The sequence below is a fragment of the Ictidomys tridecemlineatus genome, chromosome 2 (assembly GCF_052094955.1).
Source record: "Ictidomys tridecemlineatus isolate mIctTri1 chromosome 2, mIctTri1.hap1, whole genome shotgun sequence".
NCBI lineage: Eukaryota > Metazoa > Chordata > Mammalia > Rodentia > Sciuridae > Ictidomys > Ictidomys tridecemlineatus.
In genome coordinates, this window is record NC_135478.1 from 55,672,240 (window position 1) to 55,698,407 (window position 26,168).

At 42.7% G+C, this 26,168-nt stretch overlaps 1 protein-coding gene across 24 annotated transcripts in view; it reads right to left on the reverse strand.

Moving 5' to 3' along the window:
• The window catches only part of Magi1 (membrane associated guanylate kinase, WW and PDZ domain containing 1), a 595,279-nt gene that overhangs the window by 86,418 nt on the left and 482,693 nt on the right, over positions 1-26,168 (reverse strand). For 14 of the 24 annotated variants that reach the window (XM_078038623.1, XM_078038620.1, XM_078038619.1 and 11 more), the window contains 4 exons: positions 21,683-21,889; positions 14,970-15,171; positions 6,344-6,426; positions 1,532-1,570 (listed from right to left, as the gene is read on the reverse strand). In XM_078038623.1, coding sequence (XP_077894749.1) covers positions 1,532-1,570; positions 6,344-6,426; positions 14,970-15,171; positions 21,683-21,889 — 531 coding nt within the window. The remainder of the gene's footprint in view (positions 1-1,531; positions 1,571-6,343; positions 6,427-14,969; positions 15,172-21,682; positions 21,890-26,168) is intronic. The other 10 variants (XM_078038624.1, XM_078038618.1, XM_078038614.1 and 7 more) reach the window with 2 other exon arrangements.

The following is a 26,168-nucleotide window of genomic DNA, read 5'->3' on the forward strand; positions in this document are numbered from 1 at the left end:
GGGCAGATTAGAGAGATTGAGGTTTCCTTGGCACATCTGGAATAATCACACCACTCACTGAAATCCTGACAGATGCTTCTGTTTGAAATTAGGACCCTGTCATTGAGAAAATGGGCCAAGAGCTTGTCAACAGACTCCAGGGCACATGCAACAGAAAAGGCCAAGGGTGTGTCTGCACACGTGCACAGACCAGGAGTTACACAGTACAGAAGCAGGCAAAATCCAAGGGCCATGCTGCGAAAACCCTGCCTAAAAGAACACGTCTAGACCAGGCGCGGTGAGGCACGCCCGTCATCCCAGGGGCTCAGGAGGCTGAGGCAGGAGGATCATGAGTTCAAAGCCAGCCTCAGCAACTAGGGAGGCCCTCAGCAACTCAGTAAAATACAAAATAGGGCTGGGGATGGGGCTCAGTGGTTGAGTGCCCCTGGGTTCAATTCCTGGTACAATTAAAAAAAAAAAAAAAAAAACTAACTAAAAAACCAAACAAGACTAAAACACATCCAGGCTACTTCTGCAAGACAGAACACACTCCTTCCTTGACTTTTGTTAAAAGGAAAAAATGCTGTAAGAAGTATTGATAAATCCCCTGAGAATTAGATAATAATAAAACTAGCAATTGCACCAGGAGTTGATCACAGTGACATACATAGAAATGCATTTTCAGTAAATCTCCAAGAGCTCTTCTTTTAGCCCCCATTTATACATTTTGATAAAAAGGAAGCAAACAGAAGTGGGGTCAGGTACCGGGCAATTCTGGTTATCGGCGGAGGTCACAGAGGCAGTAAGCAGGGGAACCAGGCGGTCTGGTCGGACCACAGAGACGCCTCCATCCCTGCACCACCCACCTCCCAGAATTCCGGCTGTGACAAGGAGAAGGGAATCATGCACCATTAAAACTCATCTTTTAGAGGTCTTTAAGACCCTTACAGTGGCCCAGGGAGAAACACGGAAAGCTCCTTCTGGAAACTTCACCATCTGAACTTCCCTAGAAGCAACTAAGGTTTGCTCCGCACACAGCTGTGTGATCCCCAGTGGCCACTCACAGAGAGCACTGAGGTAGCAAGAAGGAGAGAAATTGGTTCCACAGATGATCAACACAATTGTTTTGTATGTGGAGAACCCAGCCCTGTCTTTTTCAATTATCTAATCACCAAATTGAAATTTAACGTTGAACCTTAAGCCATTCCTACCACGATGATCAGAGGACAATGCATTGAACATCCTTAAAAACAAAACCCTTCACCAGTCGCAGTGGTGAAAGCCTGTCATCCCTTGGTTCTAGAGGCTGAGGCAGGAGGATGTGAGTTCAAAGCCAGCCTCAGCAACTTAGCGAGGCCCTCAGCAACTCAGTGAGACCCTGTCTCTAAATAAAATACAAAATAGGGCTGGGGATGGGGCTCAGTGGGTGAGGGCCCCTGAGTTTAATCCCTAGTATTTAAAAAAAAAATAGAACATGCAGTTTATAAAATCATGCAGGGTAATCAATCATGCGACATCAGCTGCAGGCAGGCAAGGCAAGCAGAGGGTTTACCTAGTTCACTGTCCAGCTCCTCGGTGTGTACCCCTTCTTCTCCAAAGGAATAGCAGGAATGAGACAGAAAAGAGAGAAAGAAAAATTCAGACACCAACACCAAGACAGAAGCTCCCCACAGAAAATTAAAAAACAAAACAGCAGCAACCCCATCACTTGATCGTGACCTTACCTGCACAGCGGCTCATTTCATTGACTTGGCCAGAAAGTGTGACCTCAACGCGAATCACAGAACAGTAAGAGCTGATATTGGCAAAATAATTATACGGCTCATTTCCTCGAATGTCAAAATAGGGCTTGATTGGTTGTAAAAGATGAAATACACCTTTGCGGTCTCAACGTTCCCAAGTGGGAAGTCACTTGTTACAGACCTTATTTGCCGCCAACGAAGCTGTGAGACTTTTCAATATGAGTCCTTTTAATCCTCCAATAATCCACTCATCAGTGAGGCAATTAAACGCACAATTAAAGAATTCCTTCACTTATAAGTCATACGGCTGCTTGAAAAGGGACGGGGAGGTGGCACTCGGAGAGCAAGGGGGACAATGAGTTCAGAGTCTTTCAAAGAGGAGAGAAAGATGAATTAAGTCCTGACACCCAGGAAGGGGGGCTTGATGCATGCCCTGAAGTATCGTGGGGAGGCAGAGCCTACTGGGTGGGGTGTTTCTTTCTAGAAAAGTTTTAAAAGTCAAATGATTCAGAAATAGTACAGGTGAAATGTTCTCGCTGACTTCAGCAAGCAAAATGAGTAAAACCTTTCCATTCCACGCCTCCTCATGCTGACAATAAAACACTTTATTACTGAGATCGCAGCAGAGCACACAAAAGTCCTTTCACACATAAAGTTGCCCCAACTGCAATGTAGGTGGCTGTTCCCCTCTGCTGGAAGTTCCAAATGGGGACAACAGACGTTGAGTCTATTCTCACTACCAGGGCATGCTCAGTGCCCAGGGGAGTTTCCTGGTACATGTTAGGTAACAAATATTTCTTGAATGAATGAATGAATGAATGAATGAGTGGATCCATTATTAAGGAACAAACAGGAATTTAAACACCTTGTGGTGTGCACCTATAATCCCAGCAGCTCTGGAGGCTGAGGCAGGAGGATCGCAAGTTCAAAGCCAGCCTCAGCAACTTAGCGAGGCCCTAAGCCACTCAGTGAGACCCTGTCTCTAAATAAAATACAAAATAGGGCTGGGGATGGGGCTCAGAGGTTGAGTGCCCTGAGTTTAATCCCTCATACCCCCAACAATCAAAGAAACAAACAAACAAAAAGAACACCTTGTTTTGACTTAAGAAACTATCAGGTTATCATCAGTGAGCTTCAACTGGCGATGATTTATAAAAAAAAAAAAAAAAATCATTTGTGAACATGCCCTTCTGGATATTATCCATCTTTGGGAGCATTCATTCATTTCTTTCAGTAATAATTTACAGGGAACTATCATGTGCCTGTCATTGTGGTGGGTGGCAGAGATATCACAATAAGCAGGAAAATGTGTCTACTCTTTGAGAAGAGGAGACAAAACCAAATTAAAACTATGGTAAGATCTCTAGAGTGAGGGTCTGGGGTTGTGGCTCAGCGGTGGAGCACGTGCGTGGCACGTGTGAGGCACTGGATTCGATCTTCAGTGTCACATATCAATCAATCAATTGATCAATCACTAAAAGATAGGGTGTCCATCTACAACTTAAAAAAAAAAAAAGGTCTCTAGCATGAGATACACACAAGAGTGGACGGATCGTGGAGAGCGTCTCTGAGCTATGATCTGAAGGATAGGCCAAATTTGGGTGGGCAATGCCTGGAACCCATGCGTCTATGAGAGCCCGACTTTCCCTCCTTTGCACTCACAGACTGGGAGGCCACCGAACGAACACAGGGCCTGAGGGTGCTCAGGGACAGGGACGGCATGGGCACAGTTACATTTTCAAAACCTGCTCTGGGTTCAGCTTAAGAAAGAAAAGGTGCACTAGGAATGGCAGAGGAGGTGAAGAACTAGGGAATGGACTTCAGAAATACGTAGGGGAACAGTGAATTCAGCTGGTTCACAGACTAGAAATGGGTGCAAAGAAAGGTGGCCACTCAGTAGGACCCTTTCTTCCCCCCTTTTTTCTTTATATGTGGTACTAGGGATTGAACCCAGGGGCATTTGACCACAGAGTTCCACCCCCAGCTCTTTTTGAGACAGGATCTAACTTGTCCAGGATGACCATGGCTTTGACCTTGGGCTTCCCCTGCCTCAGCCCTCGTGTGTGTGTGGGGAGGTGGGAGGGAGGCAAGATCATTAGTTTGGTTATAATCGGGCTGAGTCTGAAGTCTCTTGGAGACCACCAGTTGGCATTATCAATCAGGCAGATTAAACCCTAGCCTGGAGCTCAAAGGCAAGGTCTGAGGCTTCTAAGAGAACCAGCTGCAGAGAGCAAGGACCAAAGGAGTAATTAATACACCGAAGATCAAAATCCCACACTCAGAATGGAAGAACATTAAACCTTCACCATGATTAAGTATGAAGCCATACCACAGCATGGCATCTATACTGCAGAGAGTAAAAACATTTGTAACCAATAATGGTTACAAGTAATAACATACAAACAGCAAATATCTAAAGAAGCACCCAAGGCAGCCTGATGTTCACTGGCAAGAGAAGAAGCAAAATAAAATTTATCATCCTCTGATGACGCAGTTATCAAGTTTGTATGCACAGACACACAAACATATCTATTTATAGTAGAAATAGAATATATAAAGTCTAATGCTGAAAGTGGAGCTGTGAAGCTAACTGCATGTGCTAGGGATACACACTTGGGCTAAAGGAAATCACATTAATTTATGAAATGGTAAGAATTCTAAGAGTTAAAAATAACAAAACTATTCAGGGACTCTTCTCAATACTTTATTCCACTAATAGTTTTTTTTAATCAGTAAAAGCTCTTGCAGTCATTTGTCATCTACAAAATTATATTAAGAGGCATTTTATACAATCTTACTGTAGCCACAATGCATTCTGTCATTGAAAACCCTATGTAGAGTTGTAAATGGCCTTCAAAATCACCAGTCTTCAAATACAGATGAGATGCGGTTCCATGTAGTTACACGGTTGAACGTGTTTTATGTTCTAATCCTTGAAAATTAGTCACTTAACTATTCTATATTAAACAGAATCTTTGAATAAGCAGGACATTCTATTGTCCCCAGAGCATGAAAAAAAAAAATAAATAACAGAACTGATCAGACTTGCTTCACTCCTTCAGGAATGGAACTAAATAACAAAATAAGCAAGTCGCTCATGCCTAGGTTAGCAGGACATGCATTTCCATTTGAAGTCACCGAGATAAACCTGAATGTAAAATTCCATGTTCATTCCAGGGGATCTGCAAACCATGTATAATGGGAAGATCTTGGAGTACAAGTTTTCGACAAGATGCACCCTTTAAAATACTGGCTTGCATTTTCAAACAAACCTCAGATTTATATACACAACAATTCTGCACTATAGAATGAATTAATAGTTCTGTTATCTTACGGAAAAATATGTGCTGAATAATTATACTGCTAATGCAAATGCCAGAATTGAATAATGAGGAACAAAACCATTTCCCTTTCAAAAAGTCCACAACAAAAAGCAATTTTGGTAGAGCTCGGGAGAGATTTCTGAGTACTGCTAAAAAGGGTACAAATTTGCTGTGTCTTAATTTTTTTTTTTTCCATTTTGGAGAAGTAATTATAAACCTCAAAGTTTTGAAACCAACTTTTTCAATGAAAACTTTTCACAGGCAGTTACTTTGATCCTAAGATGAGCAGTGAGATTGGAGGCTCTAAGTAACATCTCAGCCTCTTTCTCAGAGGACACGCTTTGCAGACAGTATGGGGAAGTCACGTCAAAATCTGCTCCCCTCCCCCCGCTAAATTGGGGAAATAACAGAATCATCAAACAAGGAGCACCCACAGAACTCCTGATTTTTTTCCCCTAAGATTTTTGTAACATGGTGATGGTGCAGTAGGGGTCACTGATCAGAGCACTGCAGGTGTCTATATGCTCAGAGAATTTCTGAGGTCTTTACCAGGCCCCTGAAGGCAGAAGAAGTATGTGCTAGCATAGGAGGTTTCCAGTGCAGATACCTCATTGGGTACCTTTGTTTCTGGCTGAACTGAGGTTCTGTTTCCAATGGAGATAAGACAGTACACCTCCTCTTTGTATATAAAGGATTGTTGTTTTAAAAAAAAAAAAAAACCTACTCAATTTCCTCCTGTTTTGGTAAACTGAGTATATTTCCCAGAAATTGCATTAACTTATTAACCCAGGGCCTTACGCATGTTAAGCAAGAGTTATACCACTGAGCTATCGGCACTTTTTAAAGATGTTATTTTGTAACAGGGGCTTACTAAGTTGCCCAGACTGGTTTGGAACTTGTGATTCTCCTGCCTCTTGTCTCCTGAGTAGCTAGGGTTAGAGGCGTGGGCTACTGTCCTCAACTTTAAAACTGAATTACCTTTTCAAAGCTCGATATTAAAAACAGATTGAAGCTGGGAGTGGTGGCTGTAATCCCAGTGGCTTGGAGGCTGAGGCAGGAGGATTGCAAGTTCAAAGCCAGCCTCAGCAACTTAGTGAGATCCTAAGCAACTCAGTGAGACCCTGTCTGTAAATATAATACAAAGGCGACTGGGGATGTGGCTCAGTGGTTGAGCACTCCTGGGTTCAATCCCTGGTACCAAAAACAAACAAACCACACTGGACCTTTGGATCACTCTTTCAAGTCTGCTCTTGTGAACAGGCCCCCAGTTCACCTGACCCAAATCTTCTGAGCACTTACCATCATCTTCACACTCTTCTAGAGGCTTCTGCTGTTTGTTCAGGCACCGAGGGTCTAACCAAGACGTTGTTTTTGTGTTATGGCTGCAATTCACAAATGAGAGCAAAGAAATTCATTTTAAAATGGGGTTAAGAAAAAAAAGTCCACCCACTGAAGAAGTACCCACGCTTCACTATCTGCTCTTCAACCAAAACAAAGATCCTTTTCAATAGCAAACTTATTTTAAATGGGTCTCTGACTTAAATCTAGGATGCTGGAATTCACAGAGAAGTCCGCTACTTCACTCCTGAGCATCCCCACGACTGTGGGAAAAGACCCCAACTCACACAAGGGGCTCAAACCCATGCATACACATAAGTCGTGACAGCATCCTAAATCAGGTTCTCGATACACGGAAGGCAACCCCTAATTATCCATTGTAAACAGAACCTGGGCCACCCAGACAAAGTGTGGAGATGCTACACATGCTGCCCCAGCACCTTCTGGAGGGTCCAAGCCCTGCCGTGCAGGATGTCTTTCAACAGCGATCAGGGCCTTCAGCAGCTGAAAGGGCAGACACATTCTCAAGGACACTGGCTTTCACTCACGTTAGAGACCTCACTGGCTGGGTGTGGTGGCACAGTCCTATAACCCCAGCAACTGGGAGGCTGAGGCAGGAGGAATTCAAAGTCAGCCTCAGCAACTTGGCAAAGGGCCTAAGCAACTCAGAAAGACCCTGTTTCTAAGTAAAAGGGCTGGGGATGGGGCTCAGTGGTTAAGGACCCCTGGGGTCAATCCCTTGTCCCCCCCCCCCCCCCCCCCGCCAAAAAAAAGTCACCAGCACAGTTGGAAGAAGTTTGCCTTTGTGTTTCCCAAAGCAGAGCAAGGAGCATTCTGTTTGAGGACCCAGTATTGAACAGTTAAGTGGTAGGACAAGTCTAATAGTTCTGGCCACAAACCACAAAAGAAAACAAGAAATTCAAAAATTTTTCTTTTTCTTTTCTTTCTCTTTTTTTTTTTTTTTTAATGTTTAGGCAGCAATCTCAATTTTTTTTTTTTTTTGAAGTTTAGGCTATAGACATGGAAGGATGGAAGTGTCTAAGTATTGCTAGGATGTAGACATAAAATTAATACTCATAGAATCTTTTATCTTGTAACTGTGGTGAACTCAAAGAATCTTTCTGAGTACAGTGTTTTGTAATTCTCTTCCTAATCCTGTGATCCATAGAGAGGGTCAGTTTTGTTTCTTCCTTTGTCATCTCATTGGCTTTTAATTCCTTTCCTTGGCTTATAAAACTGGCTAGAGGTTAGGTATGATTTTTTAAATTTTTTTTTTAGCTGTAGAAAGACACAATACCTTTATTTTACTTATTTATTTTTATGTGGTGCTGAGGATAAAGCCAGTGCCTCGCCCATGCTAGGGGAGCGCTCTACCACTGAGCCACAGCCCCAGACCCTCTTCAGTATGATTCTGAATAAGAGTGATGAGTGTTGAAATCCTTGGCTTGTTCTTAAACATGCAAGAAGTATTTCTTCTTTCACTATTAAGTATAATGGTGACTATCGATTTTCATGTATGCTTTTAATCAAATCAAGAAAACTCCACTATTAATTTTACTGATAAGTTTTCTTATGAATGCTCAGTGCTGTAAATGCTTTTCCTGTGTTAATGTGATGATTTGATTTTTTTTTCTTTAGACTATTAAAATATAGTGTGCATTTTATTTCATTTCATTTTTACTGAAGATCACTTGGCTTTTTACACATGCTACTGACCCAGCCCTACATATTATAATAACTTCTCTTGGTCATAGGAACAGAGTGTCTTTTTTTCTGGTTAGGGGCAGGGATGGAAGGTACCGCGGATTGAACTCAGGGGGCACTCAACCACTGAGCCCCATCCTCAGCCCTATTTTGTATTTTATTTAGAGACAGGGTCTCACTGAGTTGCTTAGCGCCTCACCATTGCTGAGGCTGGCTTTGAACTCATGATCCTCCTGCCTCAGCCTCCCGGGGTGCTGGGATTACAGGCATGCATCACTGCGCTGGGCAGGTACAATGTATCTTACTCAATATTGTTGGCTGATACTTGTTAAGGACTTTTTGTACTTATATCTTTTTTTTTTTTCCTACTTCTTTGTTGAGCTTTAGAGTCAGAGAAATAGCAGTTTCACAAAAATAATTAGGAAGGCTTCTTCCCCTTCTCTTTTCTGGGAGAGACTGTGTAGAAATGTGGTTCATTTTTCTTTATAGGATTAGTGGAATTCTCCAAGGAAACAATCTGGGCCTAAGATTTCTTTTTCAGGAGTTTCAAAACTGCAGATTCATTTTTCTTCCGAGGTCTATTGGAATGACCTGTTTCACATTAAATGGGCTGCAGTGGTGTGCGCTTCTTGAGGAACGGCTCCATCTCATCTAAGTTGTTCAATGTATGTGGGCAGGTTTGTTGGTGGAACCCTCTTATTTATTGGATATCTTCAGGGTCTGAGTGGTCCCCTCTTTCCTTTCTAACATTAAGGATTTTTGTATCTCATTATTTGGAATTCTTTTTTTTTTTTAGATTAAAAAAATACCATGTTTAAATAGATATTTTTAGTTATTGATGGACCTTTATTTTACTCATATACGCAGTGCTGAGAATCAAACCCAGTGCCTCACACATGCTAGGCCAGTGCTCTACCCCTGAGCCACCGCCCTAGTCCTTGTTTGGAATTTTTGCTAGAAATTCTGCTCTTGTAAATATTTTGAAGAATTGGTTGTTTGATTCCTTGATTTCCCCTTAGTTTTCTGTTTTCAATTGCATTGGTTTCTCTCTATGTTATTGCGTTTCTTTTGCTTATTTTGATTTACTTTCCTTTCTCTAGGTTCCTAAGAGTATATATAGATTTTGCTCCTCATTTCTAATAGATGTGCTTACTGCTATAAATTTACCTCTCATCATTGGCTTAGCCCTGTCTCTCCTATTTTGATATGCTATATTTTCATTTAGTTCAAATTGTTAAAAAAAAATTTCTCTTTTGAGATTTCCTTTTTGACTCACAGGCTCTTTAGAAATGTATTATTTCCTTCCTAAAACTTTGGAAAATTTCCTACTTTATCTGATATTAATATGGCAACTCTGTAAGACCCATTTTTCTGTACCTTTTCTTTCAACACAAACTGTTAATACACAGAATAAATGTTTATAGGCAGCCTATAATTGGATCGTGTTTTTAAATCCACTTTGTGATTCCTTTAACTGATGTATCTAGTTTAATTAATATAAATATTCATGATGTTATGCCTTAAGTCTTCCACTTTGTTTTATTTTTTCAGGCTTCCAATGGTTTAATTAACTTTGGAGTTCCACTTTTATTTATTTATAATATTCTAAATACACTTTCTTTCTTTCTTTTTTTTTTTTGTTGTTGTTTTTCATTCCAGGGATTAAACCCAGGGGTGCTCAACCCCTGAGCCACATCTGCAGCCCTTTTTTATATTTTAGAGACAGCGTCACAATGAGTTGATTAGGGCCTCACTAAGTTGCTGAGGCTGGCCTTGAACTTGTGATCCTCTTGCCTCAGCCTCCCAAGCCTCTGGGATTATAGGCATGCACCACTGTGCCCAGCTATATTTCTTTTTATAACTCTTTAAATGGTTGCTTTTATACATTAGATAACATATAAATATTAACATATCTTACCACAATCTAAGTAATAAGATATACTATATTACACTATATGTACACACTTAGTTTTACATATACTTGTATATATATTTAAGTATATGTGTGTATATCTTATCACAATCTACTGGCATTACATAACCCTGGTTTGATTAAAGTATACAAATCTTTTCTCCACTGTATTTCTTTTTCTTCCCTCATTTATAATAAAATTGGGCTTGGGAACTACACCATTAGCTGGTAGCTCTGTGGTAGAGCTTGCCTACCATGCACAAGGTCCTGGGTCCACTCCCAATACCACAATAATAAAATGTCTAAAATGTTTTTTTCTACATGCATTTAGAAAAAATATTAAGGAGTGTTATTTTTGCTGTAAACTTCAAATTTAATTAAGAAAAATCAAGAGGTGAAGAAAAATGTATCTAATTTACCTATATTTTTGCTTTTTCCATTGTTAGTTCTTCTATTCCATGTTCCAAGATTATTTTTTTCTTTTAGAATTCTCTTTTACTTTAGAAATATTCTTTAGCCACTCATGGACAGAAGCCCACAGTGACAGGTCTCAATCTGAAGGTATCATGATTCCCTTCATTCTGTAGAATGTAGGATATTCCCACTAGGTGCAGAAGACTCTCCTTTCTGTTAGCATCTGAAATATGCTGTTCCACTTCTGTTGTGGTGTGGATGTGAGGTGTCCCCAAAAGCTCACGTGTGAGAAGGTGCAGGAAGGTCCAGAGGAGACATGACTGGGTGGTGAGAGCCTTAACCCAACCAGTGAATGGACCCCTGATGGGATTAACTGGGGGGTGGCTGGAGGCAGGTGGGTGTGGCTGGAGGAGGGGGCATTGGGGGCGTGGCTTTGGGGTCTCTATTTGTCTCTGGAGAGTGGAGTCTCTCTCTGCTTCCTGATCACCATGTGAGCTGCTTCCCTCCACCACACTCTTCCTCCATGATGTCCTGCCTCCCCTGGAGCCCCGAGGAGTGGAGCCTGCTGTCTGTGGACTGAGACCTCTGAAACTGTGAGTCCTGAAATAAACCTTTCCTCTTCTATAATTGCTCTTGGCCGGTCTTTTAGTCACAGCAGCAAAAACAGTGATAGAACAACTTCCTTCTGGCTCCTGTGGTTCCTGGGGTCTAAAGAGCTGTTCTTTGAACCGTTTTTTTTACTCCTCTAAGTGTCACTCCTCTTGTTCAAGATCTTTGAGCTCAGATTTCAGGAATTTTACTGTGATGTACAGTTTTCTGGGTGTCGTTTTCTTGGGTTCATTCTTTTGGCACTCACCCAGCTTCCTGAATCTGCAGGTTGATTTCTTTTGCCATATTTGAGGAAATCTCAGAGATCGATTCTTCAAGCATTGTCTCCCCTCCAGTCCCACCCACTTTCTTTCCCCCTGGGATTCTGAAGACAGCCAATTCTTTTGTTATTGATCCAAAAGTGCTTGAAGCTTTTATTCTCCATTCCTCTCCCCCTAACTTTCTGTGTTGTTCATATTGGGTGATTTTTTTTTGGGGGGGGGTACCCAGGCTGCTTAACCACTGAGCCACATCCCAGCCTTATTTTGTATTTTATTTAGAGACAGGGTCTCACTGAGTTGCTTAGCACCTCACTGAGTTGCTGAGGCTGGCTTTGAACTCACAGATCCTCCTGCCTCAGCCTCCAGAGCCACTGAGATGACAGGCGGGCACCATTGCACCTGGCACATAGGGTGATTTCTAATTTGTATCTTCAGGTTCTCAGATTCTTTCCTGACTCCTTTACATTCTTCTGTGGAGCAGCTCCAGGCTATTGAATCCATCTAGCAAGCTTTTCATTTTGTCTACTGCATTTTTTAGCTCAAACATTTCTGTTCTGCCTATCTTTGCTTTGCTCAGACTTTTTTCCATTTGTTTTAAGCATATCTGTAATTGTTCACTGAAACATCTTTATAATGATGGCTTTAAAAGTTTTTTTGTTGGCTAATTCTGACATTTCTTTATCTTAGTATTGGCATCTATAGACCAGCTTTTCCCATTCAACTTGAGATCTTCCTGATTCTTGGTACGAGAAGTGATTTTCTTTATTGACCTGCAGATTTTGGGGTATTCCTTCACAGGACTCTGGACTTTGTACTTTAACTTTCAGGTTTTGTCCCTTTCCCTGACAATACTCCGGAGAAGAAAGAGGGGTGCTACCTATTCCTCCCATGTCCCCTGGCTCTCATGGACACTGGAAGGGGAAGGGGGTCCTTGCCCCCCTGCATAGGGAGAGCAGTTCCAGCTCCCCAACAGGCCGTGGCTGGAAGAGGCAGAAATATCTCACTGTTGCTCCCAAAGGGGCCTCACTGACTATAGAAGGAGGGTGGACTATCTGCCACTGGATGGAAGTGACAATCCTGCCCCTCCTTTGTGACTCTTCAAAGAACACCCCAGTGAGGAGGAGCAGGTGACCTCTTCCTGCCAAATGGGGGAAGATCAGGTGCCCGCTCTCCCTCCCGCCAGTCCAGGTGGGGAGGGGGCAGCGCTACTGAGTCGCCGTCAGCTTTCCATGGAGCCTTCTGAAAGCACATGGCAGGAAGGACCTTCTTCTGTCACGCAGACCCGGGGAGAGGCCCAGGTTCCCAGCTGAACCACGGCTGGGGGGGCGGGGGATGGATTGAGACCACAGGTGATTGGAAGTGTGGAAACTAGGCAAACCACAGCTGAAGACGTGGCTGTCCTTGGAGGATGCCCGTCTGGTCCTGCGGCTGGAGAAAGCAGGTTCGCATCAGGAGTTCCTCTCCATTGGTCTTCCTGGTCCTCTGTCTACTTCAGCTCCAAGTCGTGGGTAAATGGAATCAAAAGAAAGCCCTGGATGGCCTCCCTGTGGCTCCTCTGATCCTTAGCTCCCGAGGTAGTCAACTTTATCTGTTTCTCCTTTCAAAGTCCTCTCATGAGTGTTGTCTACACAATGCCCAAAGTGGCTAAATCCACGTTTAACTTCTGAAAACTTTTTAAAATTTGTTCTTTTTGGCAAACATGACCGTAGAGTATATTTAATATGTCAAACATACATGGAGTAGAACTACCGGTTCTGTGGTTGGACATGATGTGGAGTTTCCCTGGCCACATGTTCACATATGAACATAGGAAAGTTCTGTCCCATTCACTCCACTGTCTTTCCTGTTCCCATCCTTTCTCCCTTCCCTTCATTCCCCTTTGTCTAATCCAGTGAACTTTTATTCTTCCCCTGGCTTATTGTGTGTTAGCATCTACATATTAGAGAGAATATTCAGCCTTTGTTTTCTTGGGATTGGCTTATTTCACTTAGCATGACAGTCTCCAGTTCTATCCATTTACCAACAAATTCCATAATTTCATTCTTCTTTATGGCTCAATAATATTCCATTGTGCATATATATCACATTTTCTTTATCCATTCATCTGTTGAAGGGCACCTAAGTTGGTTCCATAGCTTAGCTATCGTGAATTGAACTACTATTAACATTGATGTGGCTGTGTCACTGTAAGGTGCTGACTTTAAATCCTTTGGGTATAAACCAAGGAATGGGATAACTTGGTCAAATGGTGGTTCCATTCCAAGTTTTCTGAGGAATCTCCATACTGCTTTCCAAGGTGGTTGCACCAATCTGCAGTCCCAGCAGCCATGTGTGAGTAAACCTTTCCCACCATCCTCACCAACATTTATTGTTACTTATATTCTTGGTAATTTCCAGGAGTGAGATGAAATCTCAGTGTGGTTTCAATTTGCAATTCTCTAATTGCTAGAGATGTTGAAAATTTTTCATATATTTGTTGACTGATCGTATTTCTTCTTTCTGTGAAATATCTGTTTAGTTCCTTTCAAGCTTGACTTTTTAATGTTCTTTTTAATTCCAATATTTTGGATTTCTCCCAAACTGTAAAACTAGTACACACTTACATATACACACATGCATAAAACAAAGTAGATCCAATTCCCATAAAATTTAACGTGCTACAGAATGTAAGACACTTAAAAAGTCAATAATCTTGATGAATAATTTAGCCAAAAGTACAAATGGTATCTAGAATAATTGAAGAACTCTTAAAACTTAGCCATAAGAAAAGCACAACTGGGCTGGGGTTGTGCTCAGTGATAGAGCACTGGCCTAGCATATGTGAGGCACTGGGTTCGGTTCTCAGAACCACGTATACATAAATGAATAAAATAAAGATCCATCAACATGTAAAAAATATTTAAAGAAAAAAAAAAGAAAACCACAACCCAATTAAGAAAAAATAAGCAAAGAATGTAATACTTTTAATGCCTAAACATTTTCTTTATATATTATAACATAATCTACGTACACTATAATTTAGTTGTCTAAACCTTTAGGGAAAATACTCCTCAAATTCCTAAGGTACAGTAATTAGGATATTTTGGCTATCATTATGATTTAGATATTAGGTATTCCCTACAATCTCACGTGTGAGACGGTGCAGGAAGGTCCAGAGGAGACATGACTGGGTGGTGAGAGCCTTAACCCAACCAATGAATGAACCCCTGATGGGATTAACTGGGTGGTGGCTGGAGGAGGTGGGTGTGGCTGGAGGAGGGGGCATTGGGGGCGTGGCTTTGGGGTCTCTATTTGTCTCTGGAGAGTGGAGTCTCTCTCTGCTTCCAGGTCACCATGTGAGCTGCTTCCCTCCACCACACTCTTCCTCCATGATGTCCTGCCTCCCCTCGAGCCCTGAGGAATGGAGCCTGCTGTCTATGGACTGGGACCTCGGAAACCCTGAGCCCCCAGATAAACTTTTCCTCCTCTACAATTATAAAAGTTGGGTCTTTCAGTCAAAAGAGTGAAAAAGCAGACTAAAACACTAAACAGCTATCTTATCTTTTATATAAAAAGTTGTTAAGTCGTATAAAACAATAACATCAGTTAAGAGCGATTTCGATTTGATATCTGCAGCTTCCCAGGGAGAGGGTCGGGTAGGGGAATAAAGAGAGGGCGAGGTGGAGGTGGAAAGAATGGTATACTTTACTCTATAAAGTAGACTTCTCCATTTTCGGTATAGGCCATCTCCCAGTTTTGAGGCAGAGGACCTAGATTATCCTCTGCGGAAAGAGGTAGGTGCTGAGGGAACTTCTGAGAAGGGTCCGTGATGGGAGCAGCAACGAGGCTACTATTCACAGGCGCAAGAGCTGCTTCTTGGAGAGGGTGCTCGTCCTGGTCCCCAGAATCGGCTGTTGGGTCAGGTCATGGGGAGAGAGAGAGAGAGAGAAAGAAAGAATAAGTACAAACACACTCAGCATCAGAACACAAGCCTGGGTTATATGACACTGTGCACATCTATCTTCTTGGCCCTCATCCTTCCCTGATCGCTGGCCATTAACTACGACTTCTGTTTTGCTTTGACAAATGTTAGGTAGCATTTGAATGACCACTCCCAAGAGGTGTGGCTCAGTGTCGGACCACAGGAGCATGTCACTAGCAGGTGTGAGGCCCTAAATTCGACACACACATGCACACGCACACACACATGTATACATACACCCCAACAGAATTTATTTTACTTATTAAGAAAGAGGAGCTGGACATGGTGGTACACACCTGTAATCCCAGAGACTTGGGAGGCTGAGGCAGGAGGATTGCAAGATGAAACCCAGCCTCAGCAACTCTGCGAGGCTCTAAGCAACTCCGTGAGACCCTGTCTCTAAATAAAATATAAAAGGGCTGAGGATGGGGCTCAGCGGTTAAGGGACCCTACGTTCAACCCACAGTACCAAAAAAAAGAAGAGGAGAAAAACATGGCAGATAATACATCCCTCACCATCTCAGAAATGTCAGAGAAGAAGCCAATTAATAACTCAGACCCGAAAGACTCTTAGACCAAGAAGATCAAAACATGACTAAGACACACTCTCCTTCCGTGGGTACTATTTGGATTGTGACTTGAAAAAAAAAAAAAGTTCATGCTGAAAACACACAGATCCGGTGGCTTTTTTATAAAAGTTATCTAAAACACTTCTTTTGGGTAGCTGCTGGCAAAGATCACAGCTGACACATTAAGCTGGAACGTACATAAAAGTTTAGGATAGGGAGACAGCTCTGCCAGTGAGTCAGAATGGAGCCTCTTTTAGAAAGCCCAAGAGGCTGTTCCTGTGAAAACCAAGACAGTTCACCCCCTGCAGGGTGGCGTGTAGGTGGACTGCTGGGACATGGGTCTCCAAAGAAGGCTCTCAGTGCGTGAGTGTCCTGGCTTCTGATGAACTAGCCACATCCGGGGTGATGTCATCCAAGGGTCCACAGGCAGCACTGCGGACACTCTGGGGCTGGATTTTTATAGAAGCTGATGATAGGAAGTGTCAATCTCCGTGGGCCTTGACGACATAATCGTCAGGGGATGCAGCGATTTTCTATCTCCCGCCGTTCTTCTCTGATAGACATTCCTGCTTTGATGGCAAAAGCAGACTGGAGAATCAGAAAGGACTGTCTTCCATGCTGTCTTCGATGAGGGCTCCCCATGAGACCCCTGGGAACGAAGAGTCTCAAAAACAACCACACCTGCCCCAAATCCATGCCCTAGCCCACGTGGCCCAAGAAAACTGATATAAACCTATCAACCTCCTCCTGGCTCCAAGCCACACTCTTTTCAATTAGGAGTACTGCATCATTTTTTTTGGGGGGGTGGGGGGTAGATGGAAACAATACCTTTATTTTGTTTATTTTTGTGTGTGTGGTGCTGAGGATCGAACCCAGTGCCTCGCCTGTGCTAGGCAAGCGCTCTACCCCTGAGCCACCACCCCAACCCTTTGTTTTGGCCTCTGATGGTCAAGTTCAGGAACACGTGCCGGATGCAGGGTGGACCCACGAAGGAGACGTAGGGAAGTTCTGGCAGAACCGTCAGCCTCCGGATGCTGGGCTTATTTAACTGACAGGTTCTGAAGCTGGCGGCCACATTCCCATTGTAGGCAGTACCTACTGAAGAGTGAGACCCACTCGGAGGAGAGCAGAGATGAAAGGGAGAATGTTCTCTAAGATCCAGGACTGAGCCTTTGATCCACGTCTGGAGTCAAGGTTACCCCTGTCCTCTTCAACTGCCTGGTTCCCCCACCGAGTCACACCTTCCCGCTTACACCAGTGTGAATGGGTTTTACAACTTGCATGAAAAGAGTGCAGATTAGTAGGACAACTATAATTTAAATGAACAAGAAGGAAATTAGGCCAAAACCAAAGAAACCTTTGGAAACTACTCATCAACAACAAAATAGATCCAAAGCCTAGCCATGGTGAAAAGACCCACCGGTAATTCTGTAGAAGCCAACCTACACTCACTCATTTCTGATGTACCTTCTCCAGGGCACACTTTTCACCCTGAAGAGTGTACAAGAATCACCTGGAGAGCCTGTGAAAGAGCGTATTTCCGGCTCCCTACTCGAGAGAAGAGGTTTGGGATTTGTTTCCAAAATGGGCTTTTGTAAAGCATCTTGCTGATGGAGATTCAGGAGACAGAAGCAGTACAGTCTGAGGAGAGGGATACAAAGAAGTCTCCAAAGAATGCAAAGGGACGTTCCTTGTGTGCAAAGTTCTAACTTCGGCTGGGGCTTGAAGTTGTCATGTTCTAGAAGCCATGGCCAAAATTATGGTTTTTGCTGGTAAGTGGATGGAAAGGGGGAATATCTTGCTCAGTGAAGTAAGCCAAACTCAGAAACTCAAAGGTGAGAAGGGTGGGGGAGAGTGCTGGAGAGTGACATTGGTCAAATTATACGGTTATGCTGTGTGCATGTAGAGCATGTGACAACAAACCCCATCATGATGTGCAACTCTAATGCACTCGTCAAAAATGTGGGGGGAGAAAGAGGACAAAAAAATCTCCTTCTCTGATACAAAACAGAAAGCACAAAAATAAGGTTCGAGTACCCACAGGACAGACTCAAGAATCCATAGCCTTGGGGCCAGGTTGTGGCTCAGTGGTAGAGCCCTTGCCTCTCATGCATGAGGCCCTGGGATCGATCCTCAGCACCACATAAAAATAAATGAATAAGATAAGGATATGGTGTCCATCTACAACTAATAAAAAAAAAATCCATAGGCTCGGTAATGGCTTTGACTTTGATACATGCTTGGATTTAAAAAAAAAAAAAATCTTAGCCAGATGTGGTGGTTGCACGCCTGTCACCCCAGCAGTTCCGAAGGCTGCGGCAGGAGGATCATGAGTTCAAAGCCGGCCTCAGCAAAATTGAGGTGCTAAGCAACTCAGTGAGACCCTGTCTCTAAATAAAATACAAACTAGGGCTAAGGAGGTGGCTCAGTGGTCGCTTGCCCCTGGGTTCGATCCCTGGTACCCATCCCCCACAGAAATCTTTAATTCATGAAATATTTGGGAGCACTACTATCATCATCTAACCCAAGGTCGACAATGAATGAATGTGAGGAGCCAGGCAGAATGGAAGGTGGGAGGAGTCTAGATGGGACACAGGAAGCCTGGGCTCACCTACGGTGGTGTGACACACACTGTCATTCAATGTCCTCACCCGTGAACTGCAGAGGAGGTATCTGAGTTGCTTCTCTCTCAAGATAACCAGGAGGTTCACCAGATACATGTGAAAATGGTATGTAAACCATTAGGTGATGCCATTGTTATTAACAGTAAATCAGAAGTTTCTAAGCATCTTGTCCTCTCTGTCTCCCTGCCTGGCCCCAGACTGTTGGAAGTGAATTTAAGAACATTCCTGAGGCTTATCTTAATCTTGTAGATAGTTTTAGATTTATGTGCCTCTTCCAGTGTGCAAAAATCAGTCGAAATCTTTAGGGTCTGATAAGGTTAATTTAAAACACAAAAAAGCACACTGGGTGTGCACACAGATTCTGGAGGAGGACCCTTGGACACTCCCTCATGATAACATTAGACTCTGGGGAAACTACTGGACCTCCCTGGCGTCACATAAAGAGCTTTGGAAAATGTCTGCCACATTGTACCAGAGAAACATTAATTTTTTTTTTAATATTTTTTAGTGGTAGATGGACACAATTCATTATTTACTTATCTTTATGTGGTGCTGAGGATTGAACCCAGGGCCTCACACATGCTAGGCGAGCGCTCTACCACTGAGCTACAACCCCAGCCCATCATTAGCTCTTATATGTATTTATTTATTTATTTTGGTACTGAGGATTGAACCCAGGGGCACTGAACCACTGAGCCACGTTCCCAACCCTTTTTTATATTTTATTTAGAGACAGGGTCTCACTTAGTTGCTGAGGGCCTCCTTAGTTGCTGAGGCTGGCTTTGAACTCCTGATCCTCCTGCCTCAGCCTCTGGAGTCAATGGGACTACAGGCATATTCCACCACACCCAGCATGTCACAGCAGCATGTTGTTTAAAATATCCTGATAGGTATCATTTTGAACAGGCCCACAGTATTTCTACCTTTAGATATGATTCTCATACCTTTATTATCGCTGACCCAACCAGAGCCAACACCCCATTATACTAATGTCACCCTGTGCACAAAACAGCTGGTAGATTGCTATTTAGAATTGTTCAGAATGCAAAATGCTTCGACACAGCTGCTTTCACACACATGTATGACATGTAACTGGGGGGTATGAATTCTTCAAAGGAATCAGTATGAGGGGCTGGGGCTGGGGCTCAGTGGTAGGGGACTTGCTAACATGGGGGAGGCACTGGGTTCAGTCCTCAGCACCACATAAAAATAAATAAAAAAGTATTTGTGCCAACTACAACTAAAAAAAAATAAGAAAAGAAAAAGAATTAGTATGAGTTTAGGGTATGATACAATGTCAGCTGGTGTCACTTTTATTTTGTGAGGGACATTCATTTAACATGCTCCTTACTGTTGAGATGCACTGTCACAGGTATAGCTCAAAACTACTTCTCTTTCTGTTTCTTTTTTTGCAGGGTGGGGTGGTCGGTGAGGGGGTAAGGTGGGGGATGGGCTGCTAGGGACGGAAGCCAAGGCCTTTTCCATCCAGGCAAGGCCTACCCCCTACCACGGGACCACAACACAGCCTAGGCCCTGTCTGTCTAATGCATCCTATTGGCACCTGAAGAGCACTGTGGAGTGTCACTTGGCTTTCTGTTTTGTGCAGAAATGAATGATCAGACTGACTTTAGCAATCATGACCGAGGCCCACATTTTCTTTTTTCTTTTGGTACCAGGGATTAAATTCAGGGGTGCTTAACCACTGAGCCCCATCCCCAGCCCTTTTTATATTTTATTTAGAGACAGGGTCTCCTTGAGTTGCTTAGGGCCTCACTAAGTTGCTGAGGCTGGTTTTGAACTTGTGATCCCCTTGCCTCAGCCTCCCAGGCCACTGGGATTACAGGCATGGGCCAATGGCTTGGCTCTACATTTTCTTTTTTAGATGACAGGATTTCAAGTGAGGATTTTATGAGAGCAGATGGTCTAAGGTATGGCTTCTACAGACAAAAATGAACAGTGGTTAGAGATGGGACATTCGCTGGGGCTGAGTCTACCCAAGCAGTGACCAAGTATGGTGACAAGAGAGAGGCCGCTCTGACGGAGGAAACCGTGGATGCTGACAATGGGTCCATAGCTACAGTTCTAACATATGAAAGAGAGAATTTAAATATAGGATAAAAATAGGAAAAAAAAATGAAGTGGTTTTCTCTAAGTCACGTTATAGGCTAAAATTACTCACGTGTTTAGGGAGTTGTTACATTTTGAGTTATTACATGAGGTCAAACTCTCATATAATGAAAAATGAGATTGAGTAGCTATGGATCGCTGCACTAACCCAAGACTACATACCCCAGAATCCAAATGGTACCACCTGGAGATGTGCGATACCTCAACTGCACAGCCCAAGCTGGGCTCTGTCCTAGACAACCCCCCATAACACACAGCATGGCTAACCTTTAGGCACACAGCTCTGAGTACATGTGTAAATATACAATGCGTTCAGTCCTATCTGCTACGTGATACAGAATGCATACACAGGATAGAACCCTAGACTATTTATTTTTTGTATTTTTCTTCCCCCTTTTAAGGTCCGCAATAAAGTCTACATAAGTTAGCTGAGCACAAGACCATACTTCCAACATCTCCACTTAGAATAGTGTGAGAGAAGCGGATGCTGTCAGTTTAATGTCAGCTTAATGTCAACCAAATTCTCATATTTCACTTCACGATGACGAAGATGTTTCAAGGCCAAACTAAACATCAATGAACAAAGTGTAAAAAAAAAAAAAATTAAATAGATCCTCTTTTGGAGGTCGGGGGCACACACTGGGGACACTCAACCACCAAGCCCCAACCCCAGCCCTATTTTGTATTTTATTTAGAGACAAGGTCTCCCTGAGTTGCTTAGGGCCTCGTTTTTGCTGAGGCGGGCTTTGAACTTGTGATCCTCCTGCCTCAGCCTCCTGAGCTGCTGGGATCACAGGCGTGAGCCAAGGCACCCAGCCTAAATATATCCTCCTGAAGAGAGAAAGACCAGGCTGATATTTCTCGATTGCTGTGTTCACACCTTTATCCCCAGCTCATTTCAGATAGTTGGTTGATGTCCAGGTATTCCTGGGAACCGTGGTAAGTGGATGGAGGATGGTTAGCCTCCTCCCCATGCACTGCATGGCTGGGATTGGAATCTGGGCAAGCTGCTGACATGCTCTTGCGGAGAGCATCCTGGACCTCCTTCCTGGGGAGAGCCTTCCCACCTCCACCCGCCTTGGCCACAACGGTTGCGAAGGGACCCCCGTGTGGCCTTTACCTGTAAAGCTACTGTTCATTTCAGGAACGTCATCCTCCTCCTCGGTCTCCGCGGGGACTATGCCAGCATTTTGCATGTCATTGTAGGACTTGGTGCGCTTCGGGGTCGACTGCTTGGAGCCAGACTGAAGGCTTTGCAAGGCATCCGTTGTGATCACTTTCCCACTGACTGGCTGGCTGGGAGGTTTGGGTGTCCCATAATAGTTTCCTAGGTGATGGAGAGACACATTTGCATGTTTCAAAAAGAATACTTTTTTTTTTTTGCAAGATTTCACATCCCCATCTCTCAGCGCATGAAATAAAATAAAAACCGGAAAACGAGACCCATTTCATTTCTGGGATGGGTTAGCAAAGACGGCCTTCCTTATCCAGCTAGGTCAGGGTGATTGCAGGAGCAGAGAGGAGAAGCCACACTGTTTTGGTGCAAAGAAAAAAAATGAATGAAAGCTAAAAACAAAGGAGGAGGAGCTGAATAGAAAAAAAAAACCCAAAAAACAAAAAACACTTCCATCTTCATTACATTTGAATTTCAATTGGTCGTCTTTTGCTATATGGGCACCAGCATAATGCTTGAATCCGATTTAGAGTGAGCCTCACAGAAAATCAAAATTCATTACTACCAGCACCCTTAGAGACCTGAAAAGTTGAGGTCACCTCCACTCTTCAAGAGGGAACGGGGCCACTGTTTGAAAAGAAGTGCAGTTGAGTACCACGTGGCGCCTCTTCAAGTGAATGGCAGGCCTGACTGTTGGGGACCTGCAGGGTGGGAACAAACCCTCGCAGCAGCATTGTAACAGAAAACTGTCAATCACGCCTCTAGAAACAGCCCATCCTCCCTTTACCCACCAAGTTTGGTTTATGGCTCACTACAGTGTGCTACGGCACCCTGACTGGTACATGAATTGGATTTTTGCTTTTTTTTTTTTAATTTTAATGAACAAACATTTTTAATTTCCAATAGAAACATCAAATGAGTAAGTTAGATTAGCAAAATCAAGTTCGCCTTTAAAATTGAAGAAAAAACAGCAATACTTTAAAAAGGTTGATTGATCTTTAACAAAAAGCTTTAAACAACAGTTTTATACAACAAAATAATTAAACAATGGAATAAATAATAGTGATGGTAGTGATAAGAGTTTCTTTTTGAAAACTCCCATTTAATCCCAGTGGCTCAGGAAGCTGAGGCAGGAGAGGATCGCCATTTCAAAGCCAGCCCCCCGCAACTTAGTGAGGTCCTAAGCAACTCAGCAAGACCCTGTCTCTAAATAAAATATAAAAAGGGCTGAGGATGTGGCTCCATGGTTGAGTGTCCCTGGGTTCAATCCCCAGTATCAAAACCAAAACCAAAACACACACACAAAAAGAAAACTCCCATTTCAAAGTAATACTGCATCATCTACATGTCCAAATATGTAACAATGAATCCCATCATTATGTATAACTATAATGCAGCAATAAAAATATGGAAATATTAAATCTCATTATATAAAATCTCAAAAAAAAAATCCAAAGCAAATTATGTTTGTTAAAGTTTTCTTAAAGAAAACACTAATTAAATAACAGACTGTTCCAATATGAACAAAATCATGAAGGTTGTTCATGAACAAAGTTTGAAAAGCCGAGTTTATAATCAATGATATTTAGCAACTACAAGATAAAAGACATCGACATTAGAATTCCACTGATCCATTCAACTATTAAATCTTTCAGAGTAAGTCCAGGAAGATAGACAATAATACTGAATCCTTCAATAAATCCTGACCAATAATTGTAATTTGATGTTTAGTAAAGGAGAATTTACAGATACTAATAAAGCCTGTGTATGATATTTGTTCCCAATGGCCCAATGCCATTAGCTAAATCAGGCACCTCAATACATAGGCATTTTATAAGCACTTAAAAAGGCAAAGAAAAAAAAAGAAGAAAGTAATAGAAAAAAGAACAAAAGACAAAAGTTGGTCTCCATGAGACCTAGAGATGATCATTTGTTTCTATCCAACATTATCCTCATAATTCTGCTTTTTCCAGAAGGCGTTTAATAATATCTCTTTAAGATATTTTTGAATTATCAAATTGATGAATATATATACAATGACTTTGTTTGAGAGTGGTTTAACAGTCCATATCAGCAAGGGAACTCTGAATATATACTTTTTTTTTCTTTTGTACCAGGAATTGAACTGGGACCCTCAAATGCTGAGCCCCATCCCCAGTCTTTTTTATATTTTATTTAGAGACAGGGTCTCACTGAGTTGCTTAGGGCCTCTCTAAGTTGCTGAGGCTGGTTTTGAACTCGAGATCCTCCTGCCTCAGCCTCCCAAGCTGCTGGGATTACAGTCATGTGCCATCGTGCCTGGTTGAACATACACATTTTTAAAACCTAGTAGACTGAAAGGCAGCCATGTGTAAGTCTGAAGGATCCCAGGTAGGCATCTGGTAAGCACATTTGGGTCAATCACTAGGACTTTTTTTTAATAGAAGGTGATCTATCAATTTCTTAAAAAAAAAAATAAAACTTCTTTAAGATCTCCAACTTGCAGGATCAGGAAGTAAGAAGAAAGCTTGAATGAAGTCACCCCTTATATGTTTTTTGGGGGGCCAATCCTCAGACAAGAAAGAATTGGTGCACATATGAACTAAGAAATCCACTTCACCTTGCAGTTGAAGGGATACAACCTTTTCATTCCCTGAAGACTACTTTATTGGCATTTAGGAAAGCAGCACCATTTACTATTGAAAAGTCAACCTTCACAGTGAGTTAAAAAAAGAGAGAGAGATAAAGATAAAGCCCTACTGAATTTAATTCTCAATCCCTTCCATCACTGATATATCAAAACACCACATCATTTTTAGAGTGAGATGTTAAACGAAGGCTAATGTCTAAAAATAAGAACCTAGTGGAAAATGCAACCAAAGCATGGGACTCTTTACTCCTAATTTTATAATTATCATTTTATAATCCTATCACTCAGTTTCAGTGACATTAAATTGAAGTTACATTCATAAAATTATAATCATTTAAAAAAGATCAATTAAGTCTTTGACATCTGCAGTGCACGACAGAAATAAATGCCTGGAAAATAAAGTTCTACCTAAATTTGACAAATATGTGTAGATTTCCAGTGGGCACCTGCCCTCAGTTTTCAAGTTCAAAGGCTTTCTTAAGTCAACAAATGATTGGCCTTTTCCTCAATGCGACCACACGCACACACATACACACAAAAAAAACCCACACTTGTTCAAAGCTATTCCCTATTTCTAGAAATTAAGATTGGGTACAGAAATACTTATTATTAAGAGGAACTATATAAAATTTCCCTTCTGGAGCTGGGCACACACCAGGAATCCCAGCAGGTTGGGAGGCAGGCACTGCTGGCCTTCATTAACAGGACCCAATTTTTGGCCTTGACCAAGTCAAACAAAATACTTTTCTGCTGGGGATGGCGGGTGTGTGCCAGGGGTTGAACTCAACATCATTTAACCACTGAGTTACATCCCCAGACCTTTTCACATTTTATTTTGAAATAAATAAGGTCTCACTGAGTTGCTTAGGGCCTCCGTACGTTGCTGAGGCTGGCTTTGAACTCATGATCCTCCTGCCTCAGCCTCCAAAGCTGCTGGGAACACAGGCGTGCACACTGCACACAGCCCCACTGGGCTTCTTTCAGCCTTCACATGCACACTGGGCCCCCTCTTCATCTCACAGTTCCTGCCCCCACCTCTCCCTGTACCCATCTCCCTGTACCCACCCCATCCCCATCTGCTCGTCCTCATAGACCAAAGCTGTCCTTATCAGTTCTCACATGTTAACAGGGAAACACCAACGCTTCTTCTTCTCAATGCCCTTTGCTGAATTTATCAGAGTAGTTAATCAGTATCTGTCTTCACCCCTAGATGACCCGATCCACCAAGGCAGGGGCCTCACCTGGTGGTGTGCCCCTCCAACACCGTACCAGGCACACAAGGTCACTCAGCAATTCTTTACAGAACAATTAGAGATGGTGCATGGATTCTAGCCTAGGGTCCTCGTAAATACCTCTTCTGTGGATTCAGTTCTTAACAACATCACTCAGGACAGTTTTTCCCAGCCCGTCAATTACATCTGAATGACTGCCATCTGTGTCCTGTTGATTTACTACCTGCTTGCTCAACATGGGACGCTATCATTCATAAAACTCTCTCGCCTTCTCTTTACACTTTCTTTCCCTCCCTACCCCACCCTATGGAAATACAACCTGCACACACACAAGGATAATAAACCCAAGGCCTGTAATTACGTGTCTATCTTTGCCAGTGACTTTAAATAGCAGATCAGGCAGGAGAACATGAGTTAACATTTATAACCATCTTAGAGAAAAAGACATCAATATTCCTATTTTCAGAAGAAGAATCTGAGATTCACACAATTTATAAATGATGCCTGACATTAAAACAGCGATGGGGGCTGGCATGGTGGCTCAGTGGTAGAGCGCTTGCCTAGCCCGTGG